Source organism: Thermobia domestica, chromosome 2 (assembly GCF_964235325.1).
Source record: "Thermobia domestica chromosome 2, izTheDome1.hap1.1, whole genome shotgun sequence".
In the NCBI taxonomy this organism is placed as follows: Eukaryota; Metazoa; Arthropoda; class Insecta; order Zygentoma; family Lepismatidae; genus Thermobia; species Thermobia domestica.
Window position 1 is genome coordinate 194,564,398 of NC_137455.1, and position 25,974 is coordinate 194,590,371.

The 25,974-nt window shown below is 35.0% G+C and overlaps 1 protein-coding gene across 5 annotated transcripts in view; it reads right to left on the reverse strand.

Annotated features, from left to right (window-relative positions):
* The window catches only part of LOC145678343 (very long-chain-fatty-acid--CoA ligase bubblegum-like), a 140,798-nt gene that overhangs the window by 14,769 nt on the left and 100,055 nt on the right, over window positions 1–25,974 (reverse strand). For 4 of the 5 annotated variants that reach the window (XM_081748380.1, XM_081748378.1, XM_081748379.1 and 1 more), the window contains 3 exons: window positions 12,584–12,715; window positions 6,098–6,247; window positions 4,725–4,865 (listed from right to left, as the gene is read on the reverse strand). In XM_081748380.1, coding sequence (XP_081604506.1) covers window positions 4,725–4,865; window positions 6,098–6,247; window positions 12,584–12,715 — 423 coding nt within the window. The remainder of the gene's footprint in view (window positions 1–4,724; window positions 4,866–6,097; window positions 6,248–12,583; window positions 12,716–25,974) is intronic. The other variant, XM_081748381.1, reaches the window with a different exon arrangement.

A 25,974-nucleotide genomic window follows, 5' to 3' on the forward strand; every position in this document is an offset into this window, starting at 1 on the left:
TAAGTGTTACAAAAAAATTACATAAGAATGTGTATACAAAATGAATATTTTGTTAGCTAGTTCTAATAGATAATTCCTAATCATCCTTTTATTTGATTTAAGGTAGTTTGTTAATCACTATATTATTAGTTGCATTAACTCGCTAATAGATCTATATGTGTATATCTTATTTATTTATTTATTTGTTTATTTGTTTATTTATTTAGTTGTTGATTTCTTTTAAAGAATTAAGTTATATTCCTGAATAAATTGTAAAAGTAACTTGATAAGGTTCTAATTTTTCGTAGCCACAATCATGCTAATTGAAATAAGTGAAGTATGAAAAAATTAAGATGATTTATAAGAATATTTCTTGTTTGCTTTAGCAACTCACATTGGAAAATTAAATGGTTAATAGTACCTATTTCTTGTCCGCATCAGAGTCTCTTTTCCGTATAACAAATAGTTTGTGAGGAGTATACGATGAAATAAGACTATTTTCGAACGTGGCCAAGTTTTTAATAGATCCCAGGTATCTTCTTCCTCTATATGGGTGATATTCTAGTAATAGATTCTTGGTCCGTTTCTAATTTTCTTTTTACATTGGATGATCAGTTCTTTCTTTTAGTTCTAATGAGGATTTGAAATTATAGAAAGGAATCTTGATATTGGTATTTATGTCCACAGATGTTGCACTTTTACATACTTGGTCTACTACTTCATTTCGAAAGCTTATAACAAAGCTGAAATGAAAGTTAATATGTGTATCTTTCCGACTATCTATATCCGATGATCTGGATAATCATTTTCCATTACTTGTATATGTTTCAGTTGTTTCATATAGTTATTAAAATATACTGTTCCGGATTTGCGATTAATTTATTTCTTAACAATTGTTTCACCTAACACGACCTATTGATGTGGGAAGATTATATTTAAAGATTTTTAAGGTTTACCTGGATTAAATTTGTAAAATTTACAGATTTATAAAATTAAGACAAACAAAAATTTAAAAGGCCCGTCCATTTCGACACTGGATGCTTAGGTAAAGAAGAAAATTACATGAAATTTGTCATATATGATTTTTTTTTTTTTTTTTTTTTTTTTATTTCTGGAGTGAAAAAAAATTAATAATACATGAAATGTACGTGAAATTCATAGAATTATTCTGAAGTAATGTTAACACGTAGTACCCTTACTGAAAACCTCATTAAAGACTGACGAATTTCTATTAAATTAAATGATGAAAAATTATTTTGGTAAATAATTTTAATCGATATTTGCTTACAGTAATTTTGTAGGGCTATGTGATATAATATAAACTTACTTATTATATTTATTTTCTGTTAATTATATCCGCCTCTGATTTTCGTTTATTTTTTAAATAATCACATCATTTAAATCATAAAATTGTATCTATAATTTCATATATGACCGGCTCGGGAGAAGATAGCGGTAAGCGGTACTTCTGGCGAAATTGAGTTATTAAGTGGAATGGGTAGGGATTGCATCTCGGAATAATATGTAAGTAATTAAAGTTCGACAGGGAAAGCTTGTTTGGTGTGTGTCATTGCATTCCATGGGAATGTTAAACTTTATTTTCCAATTTACTTGGAATTCGCTTACCTTTATCTTCCCCCGAGCCAATTACGTATAACGAAACACGAAGAAGGCAGTCATTTCAGTTAGGGCGAGAAATTTGCAGGAGACAGAGAGGGAACTTTCACGTTCAGTCACTTGTAGAATGTATGTCTTTATGATGATTTAAAGGAGCGCTAATCACAATGTATTATTTAAAGTATCCTCCTGAGGGTAAAATGAACTGCACTTGCGAATGAATGAAACAATATAATCAAAAAATACTTGGATTATCCTCTGATTATTGACTCAGTTTGTAAGAAGCAAACTTTCAATATTTATGTCTTGAAGTTCACTGAATGTTTGAGAATAAATAAGACGTTATGTTGCTTATAAGATGCTCAGTGCCAATATATAAGATGCTCAGTGCCAATATGCTAATATTTTAACACTTACTTCAAATTGTGTTTCCTGAAAATTCCTTGAACTTTCAAACTTTTGGCTCTGCCCGGTAGCCTTGTTCACGGAGGATTCTTTTTTAAGGAGTAGTGGAAATAAATACATTAAAGAAATATAAAGGAATGGATTCAGCATGCAAGAACAGAAAAGATCAAATAAAAATCTTGAGTCTACAGCATAATGTTCTGTTTATTTTTAAATGTTTCGAAAGACCTGAAACCGGATGTTCTATTTTAACATTTCTAAGATGTTCTTTGACATGGACCTTCAAATTCCTTCTCGTTATGCCTACATAACCTTCTAGACAAATGCATTTTATTCGGATCTACGAGATAAGTGAGTGAGATTATTGACAATGTAGTTACACCCTAAAAATACATTGTAAACATGGAGGAAACGTGCTTCAATTTATTGGCAATTGACATATCTTGACATTTACATTAAAGCATAACAGTCTTTGGTAATCCCATTCGAGGTCTCAATATGTAATCATGATTGGTGAAAATAATTGATACAAAATTAGTCCTGTTAGAAGGAGTTTTCTTTAAAACATTATTTTTCCCCAATTTATAAAACAAAATTTTCATAACGACAACCGAGAAAATGGAATTCAGTAAAATTCAGTACTTCCTTCCAATTTTTCCATATTTATTATCATTATCATTATCGTTAAATTTTTAAACTTGTTAACTTTTGGAAGAGCAGAGGAGAAGAGGTTAATGGTCTCACTTTCTAATTGAAAGTATTGAGTTTTGAATCACAAAACCTTACCATGTTTCTCCAAGTTAGGGGTATTATGTTGGCAGTAGAAAATAAGAATGGAAAGGTAGTCAGCGAGAGGAGTGAAGTCTCAAGAAGATGAAAAGAATATGTTGAAGATTTGTATGAAGGTATGAACAGACTATGTGGCCTAGATGTTGAAGTAGAATATGAAGTATGCGAGGACTATAATGGGTTTAATATTCTTCGGAACAAGTTTGAAAAAGCTTTATCCGAGATTAAAAATGGAAAAGCGACAAGGGTAGATAATATGCCAATCAAATTTATTAAGAATATGGGAGACAAGGGCAAGAAAGAATTGTTTCGACTCTGCAATGAAATATATGAAACAGGAACATGGTCAAAAGATGTTCCAAAGACAACTACAATACCGTTGGCTAATAAATCGAATCCAGGGAGATGTGATGACCACAGAGCTATTAGTTTCATATCGCATGCAACAAAAATTATGCTTCGAATACTGACCAGAAGGTTGTATGGTGGAACGAATGAAGAAGTTGAGGAAAAGTTGGCGTTTAGGAAAGGTAACGGCACAAGAAATTCAATTGCCTACTTAAAGATAATCAGTGAAACATTTATAGAACGAGGGAAGGATGTGTCTGTTGTATTTACTGATCTAGAAAAGGCTTTTAACCGGATGAACTGGGAACTGTAGATGACATTTCTAAAGAAGGTTGAGCTGAAATGGAAAGATCGAAGACTTAAAAAGATTATGAACCAATAAGTATGTGTTAGAATAGGGAAAGAAATAACAGAGGAGAGTGCAATTAGAAGGACAGTTCCACAGGTATGTTGTCTCTCGCCGACGTTATTTGATATCTATTTAGAGGAGATAAGTGTAGGAGAACCAATATAATGAAGACGGTATTTTGGTTGGGGCTAGGACGATTCGGTGTATACGGTTTGCAGATGATATGGCGCTTTTGCGGAGTCTGAAAAGAAAATCAATAAGATGTTAGGAAACTTAAGTAAGGTCTGTGAAGAATATGGGATGAAAATAAATGTTAGAAAGACAAAAATCGTAGTGATTTAAATGAAGCAGTCGGTGTCAAATATAGAAGTAGAAAGAGAGAAAATACGACTCGACAGGCGATTAGTTTTCGATATTTAAGTATTAGTAATGACATGAAGTGTGAACGAGAAATAAAACTAACGATAGAAATGGCAAAAAAAAAAAATAATAATAATAATAATAATAATAATAATAAATAAATAAATAAATAAAAAAGGAAAAAGAAAAGTACATTTTATGGATTCTTGTCTAGAGTTGACTAAAAGACCCTAAAATGCTTCATGTGGACTATTGTACTATATGGGACAGAAGCATGAACACTGCGCTACAGCAGTAAAAAAAAGACTAGAAACAATCAAAATGTGGATGTGAAAAAGAATGGAGAGAATTAGCCGGGTCGAACGGAAAACGAATGAGGAAGTCTTGGGAACAGTGGGAGAGAAAAGAACAATTTTAGGTGTAATTAGAAAACGGAAGAGAAACTGGTTGGGACATTGGCTGAGAAGGAACTATATCATGAGGAACATGCTAGAAGTGTAGTAGCAATAAAAAGATGGAAGAGGTTAAGGAAACTACAGTTGATGGAAGGCATAACAATCATACATGATGACAAAAAGGTCAGTTGAAAACTGTGGTGTAGTGACCTGCCAATAATAGCAGAGAATTAATAATAATAATAATAATAATAATAAACTTTCAATCATTCTGAAATTTATTGAATCTTATAACACCCATGTTTGCCTTTATTGTTACATTTAAAGGTTGGTTGCATTTAAAGATATTCAAAGTTATTTCGTGTATGTGTGTGACACTTTCTAATGTGTAGATAAAAAAAAAAAAAAAAAAAAAAAAAAAACTGTAACAAAGTTAATACTAAATTTATGCGGTATAACATTAAAGAGAAGAAAGGAATTACCTTAAGTGTTAACAAAATCGTCACATATTTCCTCCCTTCTCCTATTAACACAGCATTACTCACACAGAATAGTTCAGCTTTTACTAAATTTTCAATGTAAGTATATGGAACATATTCACCATGAAGTGTTAGCAAAAATTCCTGTAAATTTTACAATTAGTTTAATTATGATAAATTATCGATTAGAATATTCTAATATCGATTAGAATATTCTATAAAGTTTAACAAGATATTTTGCCTTAAATTCTGAACCGTATTAACCAACAATCTCATGTATGTTTGAAAGAATAGTCAACAATATTGTAAGAGTGCATTGTAAATAATATTCACCTGTGCAATGTAACTATTATCAGTATAATGAAATGAAGGTTCTAGCTAAGTTTACAGTGAATATTGTATACATTTTGCAAAGAGATCATTTAATTTTTAAAATTTCTGATTATTCACTTCTCTTACTTTTCCATTACTAGGGCACCTCCTCTTTCATGCTTCTAGAATGTCCATTTATATGTTAAAAGTTGATTGGAATAAAGACGTATGTAATAAATTCGAAATTTTACAGGAGAGGTCTTTTTCTATTTCTGTATTTTCTTTTAGTTTTCGTGTCATGTTTTACAGATGAGTATGTGAAGACCACAAACAACCTACATTAAAGAATATAATCTTAAAATATGACACGAAAACTAAAACAAAATCCTATTCTGTAAAATTTTAAATTTATTAGATGAGTCCTTATCAATCTTTATATATATATATATATATATATATATATATATATATATATATATATAATACTTCAAAAATGATGGAGCAGAAGAAATTCAGAAAAGAAATCAATTTATGATGTTAGGTTAAAGTTTCCGATTGAGGGGATTTTTCCGTTGCCGAAGACAATGTGCTCCCAAAAGCACATCATTCTTCAGACAAACTAATAAAGAACAAATTATTAAACAATGAAACTAGGAACAAATTAAGTTTAGAAGCAAATTAAGTTATCATTCTTCTAGAAACATTTTAAATATATTTTCTCGTTTGAGTCAATGGGAAAAGAGCAGTGCATAAACAAAGCATAATTGATTTTGGTGTAATCTTCTCATTACAAATTGTAATTTTCTGGAAAAAAAGAATTAGTGTTACTTTCTTCATAACAGACAAAAAAGAAACTTCAACAGATCCTTTGAAAGTTATATTTTTATCCGTAGATGCAGATTGTCTGACACAAAATGATTCTTTCTCTCTCTTATTATAATTATATTATCTGTTGTTCTTCCCAAGGTTTCAAAATAATGTTTTAATAAATTAGTGACGTGATCATATTTTAAAGCTCAAATTTCTTATTGACTAAATAAAGATTTTTGCTAGGAAAATATTACCTTTCTTCTCCCTTCTATTAGTAAGTATCGTCGGGAATAAAGGCTGCCTAAATCTTCTGTAACCAACCAATAATCATCATCAAATACTTTTTGAGTTCTAATATTGTCTCTTAAATATCCCATACATACATGCCTTCCATGCACAAAGATCTGTAAGTAAGGAAGGAATGATTAACGATAAGTAATATGTATACTTTTATATATTTCATATCCTCACATTGTTTAAACGGAATATATTTTTCAGAGTAGAAAAATTACAAATTACACAAACGAAGGGCTAGCTTGACATTAGGATTGCTACCTTCTGAAAATTCTGAAGCGGGACACACATATCGAACGTGTACACAATGCTGGTTCCTCATACCCAAATTTGTAGATGTCAAAATTATATATATTCATGTTCATGAATGATGGAAATGGCAATAAAACTTTTAAGAACACCCCAAACAGAAAACTCGCAACATCAGCTTGTTGACAGTTAGTTAAGCAGATGTCACCGGTCAAAAAATATCATTGGCAGTGATTTTGCTACAGGCAACACTAAAACTTTTAGCGATAAAACTATTAAAGATGAAGTGGTTTACCACCATGTATTCACTCGCCACCCACGACGAGCTACAACCTATGGGCCGGTACCGTTAAACCACCCGACCTATATTTCCTTGATCATTAGACTGTTACGTCCTCGTGCACTAAATACACCATCTAGGTTTATTCCCCAACCTTGGTGTTCGCTTAGAGCGAGTAACTCCGATTGCTCAGGGAATGGGACGTCCACTGCGTGGCCGGATCAAAGTCCTAAACCTACCGGTTTATCCTATTGGTGGAATCGGTCCTGCTAGCGAGTCAGGTCCTTCCATGCTCTGCAGGTATGGCACTCGAGCGTTGTAAGGCCAGCTCACATCCCGCAAGTGCATGAACTCACTACCGAATCCCATGGTTTGACCACAACCCGGCGGAACCCAACCAATTCCGGTAGACCAGGTGAACCTAAGGGGAATTGATCATTCCCGGACGTGCCTACCTCTATCGTTCAGTGACAACCGCTTTCCATGTAGAGGTACAGCGAACACGTCGAGATACTATCGTGTCTCATACCGGGTCCAATGGTAGATATCAGGCCACCATTTCGGGTTTGAGATTAGCTTCTTTTCCTGCACAGTTCCCTCCCTTCCACTGGCATTGGAAACCGTTATTCCTGGGATGGGCACCTTTCTGCAGTCGCTGTTTAGTCACTCCCCCTCCCCCCTCCGGTAGGATTCTTCATGCAATAGGGGCCTTCTCTCTTTTACGTTGAAGCATTTGGGCCTCCTCCCGGCCCAATGATACATTAAGGAGAATGGCCGTGGCCTCTGCTCCCTTCCGGCAGGGGCGCCCAGATCAAAACAACTATATTGATATCTCGAACTTCGGCTGTCACTAAGAATTTCTGTCGCATATTTTGTAAGTGTTTAGGATAATTTGGAGTACTGCCATATAATAGTCCCTTTTAGACAATACCAGACGCTGAAAATTTTCTTAAAACTCGGGATTCCATTACTGATTCAGGTGGCAACCCTGCTTGACATTGATGTATTCTGTAAGCCTTGTACTTGTTTTTCTCTCTTCTCTTCTATTATTAGATGACAAACCTACTAGCTTAGCAGTTAATTTTATAAATATATAACCTTGATAATCTTCAAGGAAACAATGTATCTCATTCTACAGCATAATTCAATATATATTTAGCAATTATTATGAAATCGTTCTTCTACTCTATCTGAATCATTTCGAACTCTGTTCATGTGACATAACGATTTCATGAAAAAACTAATTGGTAATCTTGTGACTTCTTAGAAAATAAACTAATAAACTCTGAACAGGGGATTAAAACTATATATCTGCTAATCGTTTTATAGTTTCGACACTGCAACAATGCCTTTATCAGACATATATCATATACAGGATCTTAATTTTGATAATATCTGATTCGAAAAGCGATAATATATATCACGTATACTATGGAGGCCTAGATGTGTAAAGTGGGGCAAATAACGTTGCCCATTGTGAGTTAATAACGCTGGGTTGTGGGAGGGGTAGCTGACATAGTGGTTGGATTCCGTGCGGCCCTTTATTTAATGACTAACGGAACGTTAATCCTTTCAGCAGCACATATTTTGTGTGAAACAGTTTGTGTTAAGCAAGTCGATCAAATCCATGTAGTGCAAGTTTCGTTGGACATTTAGTGACGATTGGCAATTGAGGCTTCATTTTCAAGAAAAATAATCGGTTAGTAGGAGCGTCAGTGTCATGAGACTGGATCCATACAAAATACTCGTCAAAATACCTTTAGGTCACCTGAAGTATTGAGTGTGTGAGAACATCCTTGGAGTGGACAGTCAGTAGTCCTTCAATTCACCAGATATTATTGAAATAGAGGATATTTGAAACAAGTTCTCCCTGACATTAATAGCCTTAAAAATACAATTTGACAATCCAAGACCACGAATGATATACAGGACTCTCTACGTCCTGAACCTGGGAAATGAACCTGGGAATTGGTAACAATATCTTGATTCTTAGGATGAGATCCCCAAGACATTGTGTTTAAGGACTGTTTTGTGAATCCAAAATTGTTAATTTATTACAGTTCGGTTGTATTTACTGTTTACAATAAATGTTATCCTACTTTCAAAATGAGTTAAAAGCCGTATCATGTAAAGCGTCTTTGATAAGAACATTGATACAATGGCGAAACTGCAATTTATTTATTTGGCAAATGTAGAGCTTTAAAATTGTAGTGTTCTGTTTAGAATTTATTGTTTTATTTAGTTTCATGTGGCAAAAGTAAGCTTATAGGACTTGTTATTACAAGTCAGATAGAAGTTGATTCAAAATAAGCAAATACCTCACAATAATTTTGGTAACTTCTGAATAGATTCACAAATCTTGAAAGTTTCTTATTTTATTTTATTACATAATTATAAATTAATTATTGAATTTTGCCGATGCTTGCGTTTATGCAATTAATAAAGAATTTTCAAAAATTTACGGATGAATTATGTAGGAAGCGCATCCTTGTATGACTTATTGTTAATCTAAAGCAACGTACTACGTCATCCCCCTCATTTACCATAGCATCACTCGAATCATAACGTCCTGTTGTTACTCGAAGTTATCAAACAGCCTTCATGATTTGAAGCGCCTCTAGTGGACTTTATTCGAAGTATAGAGGCTTGATATGAGATGCAAGAATTTGTTCTGTATATTCGCGCGCTTCAGTACATTGTGTGTGTTTGAATGTCATTGAACATGATTTTTTGAAGAGGAAATCATTATGACAATATATTTTAGAAAGGTGAGTACCTTTGAAACATATAAGTATTCTTGTTTTATAACTACAAGAAATAGCTTATAGGGAAACAGTAATATTTATTATTTTGACTCAAAGCAACATTAGGTAATTCCGAGTCAGATGCGTAGACCTGTCTGGCCTTCAACTATAGGTGCAGAAGTTCTTCATAAAACGTGATGTCTCACAACCATTGTGTGACATTTTAGTAGAAAACTAAAAAATGCAACATTGTTTTCATGTTGCTTCCAAGGAAAAATGACAATTTTGAAGTTACGTTTTCTTTTTGTGTGTACAATTCATTGTAAGACTTACCCAAGCTTCATTGGTTGACTAATAACTAACTAACTAACTCTATGGCCTATGGAACCCGGAGGTTCAATGCCGCGTTCACAAAAGCTCTCCACTGACTTCTATCCTTAGCTAACTGCATCCAGTTTCTACTTTGTATTCCAATCTCTGCGAGATCCATCTTGATATTGTCCTCCCATCTGCACCTAGGTCTTCCTAATGGTCGTTTTCCGATTGGTCTTCCATTCAAGACTTTGAAAGCGTTTCTACTTTCTTCCATTCTAGCTACATGACCCGCCCACCTAAGCCTCCTAGACTTGACGACCCTAACAATGTTGGGTAAACCATATAATTTATGTAGTTCCTCGTTATGAAGTTTCCGCCATTCCCCATTCCCGTTCTTCTTGGGTCCGAATATTCGTCTCAGGGTCTTGTTCTCAAATACTTTCAGTCTATGTTCTTCCCTCAGGGTAAGTGACCATGTTTCGCAACCATACAGAATAACAGGCATGATTATCGTTTTGTATATTTTAAGCTTCAAATTCCTCGACGGAATTCACGACGACAAGAGATTTTGAACCGAATAATAACACGAATTCCCTGCTTTTAGTCGACATTTAATTTCTTCGTGAATATGATTTTCCTCTGTTAATATTGATCCTAGATATTTGAAACTATCCACTTTATCAAAAGTATTATTTAATATTTTAACGCATCCATAATTTGCTGTATTCCGGTCCCGACGCACTTCCATGTATTTAGTTTTCTCTGCATTTACTAAACCCATGTCCCTGCAAGCGTTTAATAAGGTCTCTGCATTTATCTCTATTGTTCTCCTATCATCCCCTATTAAATTTACATCATCAGCATATGCCATAACGTGGTGAATACCGTTCAACTCTAGGCCCTGGTTGCTATCTTTGATTTTCCTTATAGCGTATTCCAAAACAAAGTTAAATAATAATGGCGACAACGCATCTCCTTGTTTCAGGCCATTTTCGACGTGAAAGCTCGTGGACAAAAATGGTTGACTAATACACTTTCAATTTTGAAAACTTTATGTACTTATTTATTTTGTTGTCCTATTGTCACACGCATATTTATAGTAAATTATTATTCACAGGTTAAATATGGATCCGCTGCTATTTTATGGAAAATGAAATTTAGGAAAAACTCCACTAGTAGAAAGTGATGCTTCAGATCTTTTGTCGTTTGGTAACTGTTGCAAACCCGGAACACACAACTGGCGATATTCTCTCTGGGGACAATGAGGGAGAATAGACTGAGAGACTGTTGTCTAACAAGGGACAGCCTGAACAAAATGGTCGAGATTCATATGATGAACAGGAAGCAGTGGTGGCTGGAGTGACTTTACGTGCTCTCAAATTGCACAACAACCGCATACTGTCACACTGTTGTCTTTATTCTGTTCTGCACAACCCATTGGTACTGTAAAGAGATATGACAAATCTCAGAAAAAAAAGTGTTTCTTGCCCTTCAATACTACTACATACAATACCTTTATGAGACGTATAGACTTGATTGACTCACTAATTGGCTTGTATCGCATAGATATTCGGTCAAAGAAGTGGTACCTGCCTATATTCTTTCACTTCTTGGATTTGGTACGTATCAATGGATGGCTCCAATACAGAAGAGTTGGCAATATTACGGGCATACCAAGAAAGAAGCAAATGCCACTTCTTGAATTCAAATCAAAAGTTGTCCAAAGTTTATGCAAGGAAGGGAAAAACCTCCCGAGGAAAAGAGGGAGATCAAGTTCATCTGCAACTGAGTCTCTATCAAGAGAAGAGAAAGAAAGAACCTACTAAGCCCATTCTTGTTGCGATGTAAGAATGGACCATATTGGACATTGGCCATCATTTGTGGGAAAGAAAGGACGATGTAAGAACCCAAAATGTGTAGGCATCACAAAAGTTCAGTGTCTGAAATGTAACATGAGCCTGTGCTTCACACCGGACAGGAACTGTTTGCTCACATTCCACACTGTGTAAGGTTATATCTTGGGGAATATTGCTTTTTAATATAAAATATAGATTCCTGAAAATACTTTAAAAAAATAAACATACAGTTAATTTTGTCCAATGAGCATATCTGACATTCAAATTACTATTTAGTTTCAATCATGTACAAAATATTAATATGTATTACTGTAAATGCTTATTGTTGCCTCAGGGCAACAAACCTATTTCTGTAAGGAAAATACATTATTTTTTAAAAATTAAACCATTTTTGTATTACTGCATCTCACTATAGCTAAACAAACTCGTTAATAATTTTTTGCTACTTAAGATCATAATTCAGGTCACACATGGATATTTAATATTTACAAGACAAATGCATCTTACCTTAGTATCTGTATGTTAAATTATAATACATATGATTGCACGACTTCTCTGGAACCTTCCTCGGTATCATGTCAGAAATTTAGTAGCGTAGCGGAATACCGTACTATACATCGAAGAAAGGGCCAGAGAAGCCTTGAAAGCATATGCTATAATTTAATACAAAGATTTTAAGGTTTGTCTTGTAAATTTTCAAAGATGTTATTAACATATAGCAATTTAAATTAATGGCCTCGCTATTAACAGAAAATAGGTGGTGCTTCATTTGAGGGTATCTAATGTTCCATTCTGCAACCACAGTTTGAAGCTGACTTTCTTTGCTATCGTTTAGTAAATAGCCAGATATTATAATCTACTCCTCACAAATTTTCCCATGTTAAGTATTGGATAATGAATGAAATGGAAAAAAAATATCTGAAATTTTATGTCTTGTTGATCTTCCTGTAAACTTTTAGAAAAACGTACATAATAAGAATTGGAAAACGTATATATACTTACCAAATGATTTCCAGCTCTTAGTGTTATTAATTTCATGTATGTGTTCGGCAAAATTCGTCCTCTAGTTAGTAACTTGAAGTCTAAAGGAATACCTGTTGCATGGATTCCTGTTGTCTCAGGTAAGCCAAAAGCCTTGAAAATTTAAAAACAGTACTGAATTAAACAAATTTATGTTATTAAATATTGGCCATGTATTTTTTCCCCTAATTTTTGTAATTATTAAAACAGCAACTTCTTCGAAAACTTAACCGTAGAGGTTTTCTCCCGTTCCGGTTTCGTCAGCTCTTCGGGTACGTGCTACGTTACTAATCGATAGATGTAATAGTAAATATAAATGACCTAAGAGATTTTACATTTAAATATTTATTACTTCAATTATACATTCATTGAGTTGGGTTGGATAGTAATGATATTACATAATCAGCAGTAGATATATGATTATGATACTACAAAGTTTCTAATGTTTTTTAATGTTTAGTATGATATCATTTTTACAGTCTATTTACAATATTTATTATCTCAAAAAATCATATTTCTTAATTAAAGGAAAGTTACGATGCTCTGGATGACGACTACCAACATGATGAATTATTTTTGAAGGAAATGCTGTTCGAATGCTGAAAGCAACGATTATGAATATTTAACAAATGTTATGGGCAATGGCACTCTTTGTTTTCCTTTTTAATTACAAGTAAATCATAGGGGCCGCGGTGACTCAATGGTAGAACGTTCACTTCCGATGCTTGGGATCCCTGGTTCGATCCCAGCTTGCGCCGTATGGACTTTGTGGTGGACAAACACCGTGCTTGTGGGTTTTCTGGGAGTTCTCCCGTTTCCTCCCACTTTCTTCATTCCACCATTTCATTTATTTCTTATCATCACCGTCTCCTTTAGCCTAACTGGCATAACCGTGGGACGTAAAACTGAAAAATTTAATTTCATTTACAAGTAAATCATAATATTAAAGATACTTAATATTTGATAAATTTCGTTATTTATACATTGGTGTAATTGATGTTTGATATTTCACTATACATTTGTTCAATCTTACAAGTGTCTTTCGTGTAAACAAAAGAATCGAGAATATAACGATAATTTCGCTTGTTTGATCAAAGATTTTTATTGTAATGTAATTTCCCATTTTAGCACCGATGCTCTTAAGCTGTGAACATGTAGTTTGAAAATGGTGTTCAAATTACATGTACTCTTTCAAGAAATTGTACTTGTATCTGTGTTCATCATCCCTGATAATTCTCTTTCGTCCTTTCTATCCTAAATATGTACTACATTAAGAATAGGAATATTATTGACATATTCTCTATATGTTTGTGGCTACCAGAGGACTTCTGTGATTTCACAGCTTTTTTAAAACCATTTCACATCATTTTCCCCTCTACTCAATCAATATCAGAAGCAATATTTTACTTTTACATGTATTTTGAAAAATTGCCGACAAATTCATTTTGATAATGGTGTGTATCAATTCTACATTTATATTTGTTTGCTATTCTTTGTGTCAACATTTATGCTGTTCTTTTTTATTGTTTGAAAAATATCTTCCAGCTACATTTCGGGTTCTCGAAAGGAATATCAGTCAACTATTCCTTCATACTCTTTAATATCCCATCGAAAATGATTTTGAACAATTTTGAGTATGGAATAGAGCAAAAATGTACGGATTTGAAAACGAAAGAATTAAACTAGTGAAACAACTATACCTTAAATTTTCGGGCTGACATTTCAAAAGTATCGGGAGATATTATAAACAAGTAGTAGTTTAGATACTAAAAGGCATATTAAGCAGTGAGAAGGGAAGAATCAAAATGTTCCCATAGAGATAAGTTCATGATATGTTTGTATCTGATACCAAAAAGAAACTATAATGAGTTGTCAACGTTTTTTAAGCAATATCACCCAGTAGCTGACCCAGTAAACACCATACGTCGTTATATCTAACATTGTACATGTATATCTGAGTAAGTATTACTCTCTTGCTCTCTAATAGGATGTCTGAGGTTTGAGAAATATGAATTCCTTAAAAGTAAGAGACTTTCTGTAGCACTTTTTTTTTTTTATTTTATAGTATGCAAAGCGCTGATGGTTAAATGAATTAAAACTTAAGTTAAAAAGTGGGAAATAAGTATGCACTTATGCAATGCAACTCCAGAGTCCAGGCATTTTGTTATAAGGCTATTTGAAATTCTTCTTAAATGCAACTCCAGAGCCCAGGCATTTTGTTATAGAGCTATTTGAAATTTCGTTAAATGCACCTCCAGAGCCCAGACAGTTTGTTATAGACTATTTGAACATTAAATGTAACTCCAGAGCCCAGGCATTTTGTTGTAGAGCTATTTAAAATTTCGTTAAATGCAACTCCAGAGCACAAGCATTTTGTTATAGAGTTATTTGAAATTCTCCTTAAATGCAACTCCAGAGCCCAGGCATTTTCTTATAAAGCTATTTAAAATTCTTGTTAAATGCAGCTCCAGAGCCCAGGCATTTTATTGTACAGCTATTTGAAATTCTCGTTTACAAAATAGTGCAATTATTGAAACTTGAATCACAAGGATGAAGATCTATATGGGGAAGAGAAGCCATGAATCATGCAATGAATTCAAATACACCTGTATATTATTCAGATATCGTGATTCAGATGCATCATAGAAAAAAAAAAAACTTATGTTGTCTTCCTAATTACTGTAACTCATGATTCGAAACAAATATAAACATTCAACAAAGAGATCACGAGAATCTTTGTGATTCCACTTCACCACATCACCGAAGGCATAATGTGGATTATCAAAATACATGATGAAACATCTAAGTCTATAATTAATACGTGATGAATTGTTTGGTTATTTTATATTCCTGTGACACTGTGATGAACACTTTATACACTACTTTCTTAACATTTGCTACCTGTATCCTGCTTCGACCTCATATGCTTTCAACATACGCTATAACGAAGACGAGTCTCTGCCATCTAAAGACTTCAAATAACTGTAAAGCTAAAATTTAAGTAAAATTGGTCATCCTATTCAAATTTTCCCTCTCTATCCTAATCTAGGTATTGTTATTGTTGGTTCAGTGTTCAATTACCCGATATTTCTATGCGTTTTAGTGAGTACTTATGCGTACGTCATTCCAATTAATGTATGTTTATTCAGTACGGTACTTGTAAGTGTACTGCTTCAGGAGTAAGGCTCAGTGTTTTAGTCATTTAATGAATTATTAATAATAATTACTTATCAACGAATATGTATTCAAACTTATTATATACCTATCTACACAAACGTATGAAATACATATATATTTATTTAAAGTGCCAATACGTGTATATCTTTAGAAAAATGCATTGCTATCTCATGTGTGTGTGTTTGAATAAAAATATATTGAATAAGAAATATTGTATTAAATAATAAGCTAGTTATTGCTTGTTGATGCGTTAATCTTTTACATTGTCCGACAAGTTTTCTTAGGTAAACACTAAACTGATACCATTTATATTCTTCTGACTGCTTTTTGGTATATGGAGAAAACTAAACTTCTACTTTATTTGAGCGGTCTTAAGTGAACAAAATGGTAAGTGCCACTTCCAGTGAAATTGAGTTATTAAGTAGAATGGTTTCAGATTGAACCCAGAAGAGTGCGTAGATAGTTTAATTTTGGAAATGTGTTTGCAGGTAGCAGGGAAAGCTTGTTCGGTATTTACCATTGCATTGAACTGCAGGGGAATGTTCAACCTTCTTTTACAGTTTACTCGAAAGTTAGAAAATGTGACATACCATAATCTTTCCTGAGCAGTTCATTTATTTATTTTTTAGTTTAACATCCTACGATTATACACCATGGCTAAGGGAGATGGTGATGATGATATGGATGGTAATGGCGAAATTACAAAAGTGGGAGAAAAGGGGGGAACTCACAAAACCCATTTGGAGGGAGCTGGGGTCGAACCAGACACCGAACGCGCTTGAGATGAACGGTTTGCCGCCACCGCCGCAACCACTTTCACTTTAGAATACAAATATATAATATAAATGATACAGCTATAAGATACAGAAAACTTAAAAAGCAGAAGTTTGAAAGTACTGAAAATCATTCAACGTGGTCGCAATATGTAATTTTTGAAATTTCAATGTTGCCATGCTAAAAGCGTTGCTGGATCTTATAGATAGTAGAACAAGTTTCTTACCCCTACGCAAATGTTAGTTCCAAATTATATTCGGAAATGCTGTATATCAGAGATTTTGATGTTTTTTGTTAAGCAATTAGATTATATCATTAATAGCGAAAATTGCTTTAATGATATACTCCAATTGCTTAAGAACAAAACACACACACACACACACACACACATATATATATATATATATATATATATATATATATATATATATATATATATATATATATATATAGTTACTCTGATATATGTATATCAGATATGTATATACAGGGTTCCCATAATAAAGTGAAGATCGATTTCCCTGACTTTCCCTGATACAAATTCTTGTTTCCTCTGACAAATTCTTGAATGTAAATAGAAAGATACGGGGTAAGTTCTATCATACACTTTTTTTAACGGCCTTCTCCATCCTTATAGCCGTCCAACACACTCCTTTAATTACCATTTACATATTTGTTATGTTCAATATGAGTAATTGTTATCCACACAAAATTTATCACGTAAGTATAGAATAATATATGTATGATACAGTACCACATATCTTGAGATTGCAAATTAGACTTTTTTTCCTTGGCTTGAAAAAATAAAAAGCAATATAATATGCAGGCAAGAATATATTGTCAACTCTCCCTGAAGACCCAATACTATCAGTCCTAAAATGAAACGAAATGAAATCTTTAAGTGTTACGTTCCACGGTTATACCGTCTAGGCTAAAAGAAACGGTGATTATGAGATATGAATGACATGGTGAATGAAGAAAGTGGGAGGAAACGGAAGAACCCCAAAGAAAATCGACGCATACAGTGTTTGTCCAGCACAAAGTTCACCTGTCGCGAGCTGGGATCGAACCAAAGGCTCTATGCACCAGAGGCGAACGCTTTACCATTAAGCCACCATGGCCCACTATCAGTCCTAATATTGCCAACTCTGAGACATGTTAATCCTCACATTTACATTTTTTAAACAGAACTTTGTTTTGCTTTCAGTTCTTGAATTTGTTCTGTGAGAGTATCTTGTTCTTGTTTGTAACATTATTCCATTTGTTTCTCCTTTGCTTTCAATTTCTTACTTCAGTACTTAGTTCTCTTTTTTCATCTTTGATTTTACATTCCTCTTTACTTTTGATTCGTTTCTGTTTAAGGTATTCATCATAGCGTCTCCGAGCTAAACGAACTAGGAGAATCATTCTTCGATCAACAGGAACAGATTCTACAGTTCCATGGTTCATAATTGCATCATGCACCCACCTCTGCGCTACCACAGAATCTTCTATTGGGTTTTCTACAATAAATGTCTTATTGACTGAAAACCCACCCTCCACTGACTGGGTTGAAATCGTGTATGTCGTGGGCATACATTTTCACAGCATGCCACAAATCAGAATATTCTTGTTTCTTGGACATTACTTTTACAAAGAAGTCATCTAACCTGATGCTGCTAAACTTCTCTTTGTATTCTCTTAAGTCAAGGCCCCCTGAATTTCAGTACAGAAAGACATAAATTGACACTTTGCTTTCTCAGCTACAGTATCAGATATTTTGTTATGCTCATGCAGAGTCCGTAGGATGCGTTTCATCCTAGTCTGAGCAAGTTCTGGATTGTTCTTTTCTAGCCTGGATCTAAAACTGACAGAGCACTACCAGTTTGTACTTCAGAGGGCCCCTTTCCACAATCATCTTCATTGTGTCCAGCAAAAGGTTTCGACAGTCAAGCCTGAAAGCTAGTTTATCTTTATCTGATGCTTTCAGTTCTTTCAGTAGTTTTTCATTCTTAAAACCGATGTCAACGAAGATGACAAGTCATACTTCGATTTCTGCTTTTAAGAGATCAATTATTTCCCATCTGTCTTACATACAAATATATACACAGTACCTCATTGCCTCAGCCCGAAATAGCAACACTGCACCACTGTCATCATTGAGAATGCGGTATCATTGTGGTCCTCTTCACATGTTAATCTGTGCAACTGATAGAGGAAACAATTTTAAATTAAAAGAAAAAAAGAAGAATGTTACTCTTGTACATTTACGTTCCCTGACTTTCCATGACATTTTACGCAAAATGCATGATTTCCCTGACTCCAGAATGTGGGAAGCCGATATATATATATATATATATATATATATATATAATTCTGATACATACGACAACAGTTTTGTATATGGAACATTGAAATTTCAAAAGTTGCAAATGGCAGCAACCTTGGATGATTTTTCAGTCCTTTAAAATTTCTGGTTCTAAGTTTCCTATGTCTTACAGATTCGCAATTTATATATTTGTACTGTAAACAAGTTCAATTTTCTCCATGTACCAGAAAGCAGTCAGACGAATGTAAATACGTAGTTATAGTTGAGTGTTTTTCTGAGAAAACCTGTCAGATAATGTTTCTAATAAGTTAACTAACTAGGTAACTCTATGGGCTATGAGAGCAGAAGGTTCAATGCCACGTTCACAAAAGCTCTCCATTGACTTCTGTCCTTAACCAACTGGATCCAGTTTCTACTTTGTATTCCTATTTCTGCGACATCCATTCTAATATTGTTTTCCTATCTACACCTAGGTTTTCCTAATGGTCGTTTTCCGATTGGATTTTTGCTTAAAACTTTGAAAACGTTAATACATTCTTTCATTTTGACTACATGACTTGCCCACTGGGCCACCTAGACTTGAAGATCATAACAGTATTTGGTAAACGGTATAAATTATGCAGTTCCTCGTTATGAAGTTTCCGCCATTCCCCGTTCCCTTTCTCTTGGGTCCGAGTATTTGTCTCAAAATTTTGTTCTCAAATCTTGTTACGCTCTTCCTTCAGAGTTTGCGACCATTTTTTGCAACATTACAGCAGGCATGATTATCATTTTACATATTTTAAGCTTCATATTTCTCGACAAAATTACCGACGACAAAGGATTTTGAACTGATTAATAACACGAATTCCATGTTTTAGTCTACATTTAATTTCTTTGTGGACATGGTTTTGGTCGGTTAATATGGATCCTAGATATTTGAAAGTATCCACTTTATCAAAAGCATTATTTGATATTTTGACGCATCCATAACTTGCAGAAGTATGATTCCGGCTAACCTCCATGTATCTATCTAATACAAGTTAAGGAAATGAAATATAACAAAAGAGTGAGAATAAATAACGTATCAGCAAGTAATTACAATGCTAATACATAGAAGTGCGTAAGTTCTATTTAATACATAAACCTTAACGCATTTAATATCGCATATAATGAAGTAACGAATATGCGTAAAATGATATATGCAAAAATAGTAGTAATAAATATCAAAATTCAATTAATTATATACTTTAAGGCAAATTAATTAGATTGAGTTAAATTGTTTATTATAGCTGTTTGTACTATTGTCATGTGCAAAATGGTTGTAGTAGTTTACCAGCTTGGTGTAATGTATTTGCAAATTTGTAGTTTATCACTACTTTTTTATATTGATGGTTAGGACTCGGAAGTTGAAGACCTAAAAATTGCCCAGAAAGGACCTATAAAAAGACCTAAAAATATCTGAAAAAGGAACTAAAAAGTGGAAAAAAGAACGTAAAAATAAGATCCAATGTAATTAGAATTAGATATTTAATATTATAATGCTCAAGAAATACAAGATTCTGGTAGTATACAGTTGAAAGAAACGGTGCAACGGTGCACATACTCCTTTCTTTCGGAGGGTCGACTAGTCAGGAATCTTCTGATTTGTGTACTGCTCCAAAAACATTTTGAAACTTTCATTGTTTATCTTTGCCAACGGGATATTTGCTCCAACTAAGGCACTCCAAAGATCTTTGTAAAACGGAGACGACTTAGTATGTCCACTAATACTTTGTCCTAACAGAAGTTGTTTTTCCTTTTTCTCCGCGACCAGGTAAGCTGCTTTCACGTCCAACGTGCTACTGAACATGGAATATTTTTTTCTGCACTCACTTTTACTTCGCAATGTTTGCAGAAAAGAATATTTCCATCCCTAGAAAAAACTTCTGCTCCAAATTTAGACACAAACTGACTCAAAAAGGAAGTTTTCTTAGGTTTAATTTTAGGCATTTTAACGGTCTGCCCTTCCACAAACCGAAGTTCAAACTAAAATACGAAAACTTCCCCACTCTCATACCCCTGCTGGAGGACATTGTTACGCCTCGTTATCTTACTTGTGATTTTGCAGATCTGGTCTTATCAGTCCAGTTGTTGAAGAATGCCTTATTTTTTAATTTTCTTTACTAAAGAAAAGATGTTTAAGAGGTGATAGTGATTCGAGTTAATGGCCAGTAAATTTATTGTCGAAAGATGAAGTGTAAAACAAGACGTTAAGACCTATAAAAAGCTTTAAAAAAAAGACCAATAAACAAAAAATCGCCAAAAAAGGCAAAACAGGACAAATAAAATCCACCATTTTCTGACCTACAATGACCCAAAATGAACATATATTATGTTAAGCCTCGTCTTCGGTCACTCGTAAAAAAGAGGATCATAAATTTCAAAAAGAATCAGTAAATTCTTCTTGGAACTTGTAGAAGCAAATCGAATTATTCTATATTATATGTGTTATACAAATTATACTTTACATATTATTGAAATTACAGTAAAAATTCATCTGCTACGTTATGCCATTTCAGAGTGTAACAAAACGCACTAAATCTTATGTATTCATAAATCTTGAAATCTGTCAGAAAAACGTATTTTCTTTTAACAGTTACTTTGCCAAAGATACAACTTACTGCGATAAATTTTGGCCTTTCATATGGTGTTTATTTGTCCTCAAATAATCACATACTTTAAAATGCCAACGATTTTACATATTGGAAACTCACTTGCATGCAGGTAATGTCGTCATAATCTTCCCCAACTTTCTTTCTTCTACCAAATACAATAATCTACGTAAATTTACGTAAATAATCTACTTAAATACGTTCCGAAGCTATTTAGAAGATAGAAATCAAGCCATTGCAATTGATTACACGGATCAGCGGGGTATAAGTTCCAAATATACCTCTGACATCAAACCAATAAAATGCGGGGTACAACAAGGCTCGATTTTATGCCCTACTCTCTCTATAATTTTCATCAATGATCTTCCATCTTACATAAAAACAGCCAAACCAACCATGTTTGCTGACGATATAAGTCTAGCCATTACTGAATACACTGACAGTAAAATGTAAGTTAATATCGAACAAACAATAGAAGAATTAAACTCATGGCTTGAAAATAATAAATTAAAATTAAATACCGATCAAACTACAGTAATAAACTTACATCACTCTTGAAATACAAATGTAAATAATCCAATCATATCTATTAAAAATAAATTTATAGATAACGTTAAAGCAACGAAATTTCTAGGACTCTGGGTAAGTGATACACTAACGTGGGATAGGCACGTATCTGTACTCCAAAAGAAACTTTGTAAAGTGCACTATGCCCTAAAAAGTGTGAAAACATCATTCAACATATCAGCATTAAAAGTAATTTATCATAGTCAGTTTGAGAGTCTACTTACGTATGGAATAGTACACTGGGGAAACGCAGCAGAAAGTAAGACAATTTTTAAGATTCAAAAAAAAAGGTACTGAGAACAATGAAAGGTACAAAATCAAGAGTATCATGCAAAAGAATATTCCGTGAGCTTAAAATTCTCCCACTGCCTTTCCTTTATATATATTACGAACGGCAATCTTTATAAGAAAATACCTGAAACCGTCTCTTAAATGCAACAGTGACATTCATACATACAATACCAGAAACAAAAGCGATTTTGCAATTCCCATTCATAATACAGCACTTTACCAAAAAGGTCCAAAATATACAGGAATACAAATTTATAACAGCTTACCCATCAACATAAGAAACTCAAAATCTGGTCACCTTTTTAAACAAAGACTAACAAAGTATCTACAAGAGGACTGCTTTTAATCTGTCGCGGAATTTTATGAACATAATCAAGCTAGAAACTTGTAGTTATATAAATCAATACGAAGGCATTTATTTTATTATCACATGAGTAGTCATACTTATTTATATATTATTATAATCAAATATCTTCAATACATGTTTCCTAAATACTAAATGAAGATAGCATAATGTAAAGAAAAAACTACAGATTCTCGCACTATGAATAAAACCAGGTAGATGAATAGATAAGGTGTGGTATTTATATACAGATGGTGATCAGAAAAATGGAAACACCTGAAGGAAATTGTAACTTACCAGATTAATATGGTGTCGGGCCACCTTTCGCCTTCAGAACAACCTTGATGCGACGTGGGATGGAGGCATAGAGGTCGTGAATGGTAGCAAGTGGAATTTTACACCATTCCTCGTGCAGGGCATCGGCCAGTTCTGTGAGAGAGGATGGAGGTGGAAATCGTCGCCGGAGTCGTGTTTCCAAGACGGAACACACATGTTCAATTATGTTGAGATCTGGGGATTGGGCGGGCCAGGGGAGGTGTTGAACTTCATCCGGATGTTCCTCAAACCACGCTGCAACAGCACCAGCTGTGTGAATGGGTGCATTATCATCCTGGAAGATGGCGTCATTGTCCGTGAACAACATCCGGACCATAGGATGCAAGTGGTCTCCTAAAATTGCGACATAATCGTTGGCAGTGATTCGTCCGCTAAGTGTGACCACAGGACCCAATGAAAACCATGATATTGCGGCCCACAGCATCACCGAGCCGCCGCCATGTTTCACAGTTGGGTGGAGACACTGCAGATCATAAGCTTCTTTGGGTGTTCTCCACACATAAACACGGTCCGTGGTTGGGAATAGGGTGAAGGATGACTTATCCGACCATATCACACGTTTCTAGTACTCAACGGTCCAAGTTGCATGGTCGCGGCACCATTTGCGGCGTGCGAAAGCGTTATGGTCCCTGATGAGCGGTTTGGCCCGTGCAACACGACCCCGTAAGTTCATGTCATGTAATTCGCGGCGGACTGTAATTGTCGAAACAGGGTGGGGGAGGTACTGATTGAGTTCCTCCGTCACTTGCTCCGCAGTGGCACGACGGTTCTGCGTGACAATGCGCTTTAATACCCGGCGTGACCTGTCACTCATGATTTTCTTCCGCCCACTGTTCCGCTTCCCCGATGTGGTTTTCCCCCTGTGTTGTGTAGACCGTCATCACCTTCGACACTGTCCCACGCGACACACCTAATACAGTAGCCACTGCCGTCACACTCACTCCACATAACCGCACACCAACAATTTGCCATCTTTGAAAATCTGAGAGGTCTCCCATTTTACACTACCTCCATCTGCTGCAGCCACTGGACACTGCTGTTCCACTGCGCCTGACGTAGTATGGAAACCGACCTAACACACCACCACCAGCGGTCCGGCGCTGCGGGCGCCACGACACCACTGCTAACCTATCCATCTGATGTGTTGCCAACTACAGGTGTTTCCATTTTTCTGATCACCATCTGTATATCATGTATATGTACATGTATCATGGCTGTATATGTATCATGTTGTAAGACTAAAGTGATGTATAAGGAACTATAGTAGTAGTTTATTATATAGACAATAATAGGATTTGATATGTTCTATACCGCATGTACAAATGTACAATACTGTGGTTTCTTGAACGCAAAATAAATAAATAAATATTTTATATTGTGTCTAGTTGCATGAACCTTTAGGGAAGGTATAACATAATTTAACAAAGATCCTATTCTAGTATTACTTATGCTGAGCTCTTTTCCAATTTTAGACCGAATTAATGATTTTTTTTTTATCTTGCGTTAAGGAACTTTTAGCTTTTCGTGTATCCTACATTTTCCTGTTTTTTCATTACATCTTTTTCTCTCTTGCCTCTTTTTTCCTGTTTTCTTTTCTTTCGATTTATTACAATGGGATGCCCTTTCTCGACATTCGAACTCCTACGTTTTCTGACGCCCGTCAATCTTTCCCGTGTTTGTAATTTCTGCAATTTTATATACTCACCAGCCAAGTTATTAATGACAACCCGCAACTTTTTGAAGTCTTTGGACTGTCATAAGAGTCACGAGACACTGTAGAACTGCTCGCTAGATGGTGACAGAGATTTCATTCGATCAGTCAATGTGCTTTGCATAGAATTGGAAAGGCCAGCGATATATCATAGTTTGAGAGGGGCCAGACTGTGATTGCCAAACGTCTGGGAAGGAGTATCTCGAAAAGAGCGAGACCTGCCGAGTGTTCGCGAGCTGCCGTGGTTAGTGTCTTCCCAAGGTGGAAAAAGGAGGGTGAAACCAGCAACAAATGACGAATCATGGGCCGACCACACCTCAGTAAAGATGTCGGACATCGTTGACTGTCCAGATGAGTTGAGTTGAGTTGATTTTGAGTTTAACGTCCCTTTCAGCAGCGAGATTATATGAGACGAGACCTACTGATTAACGTGGAATCTGAACCACATTATCTCCGCCGGGAATCGAATGCGGGTCTCCCACACCAAACCCTAACACTAACCGCTTAGCCATGAAGGATCTCCGTTGACTGTCCAGGTTGATAAAACAATCCAGGACTCAAATTGTGTCACAGTTAACAGCAGATTGTAACAGTGGATAAAAACGAGTGTGTCTGAGCACACAGTTCACTGTACACTGTTAGATATGGGCCTTCACAGCTGACGTCCTACACGTGTATCAATGCTAACTGCATGGCATCTTCAAATACGATTGAAATGGACATGTTCTTACCGTCATTGGACCGCCGACTAATGACACAGCGTTGCATGGTCCGATTAATTGCGATATTGCGTTTAGCACATCTATGATCGTGTCAGAATCCGTTGTCTTCCTAGTGGAACATCTACTCGAGACTTGCACAGTAGGACGACAACAGATCGATGTGGCTCCATCATGCGTTGAGGAAATTTCATATAATCATTCGTGGGCCCAGGAGTGTGTGTGGAGGGCACCAATATGACAACTAGCAGCAGGTCATTCCTGATCATGTACGCCCCTTCACGTCGACCGTTTCCAACTGCTAATGGCATCTTTCAGCAGGACAACGCTCCTTGCCGCAAGGCGAGCGTTGGTTCGAGGAGCTCAGTGGTGAATATCAATTGCTACAATGGCTCACAAATTCAACTGATATTCACCCAATTGAACACTGTGGGATGTCATTGAAGGTAAAATCCGAGCTCATCGCCCCCTCCTCGGAATTTGCAGGAATTATGTGACTTCTGTGTGCAAATGT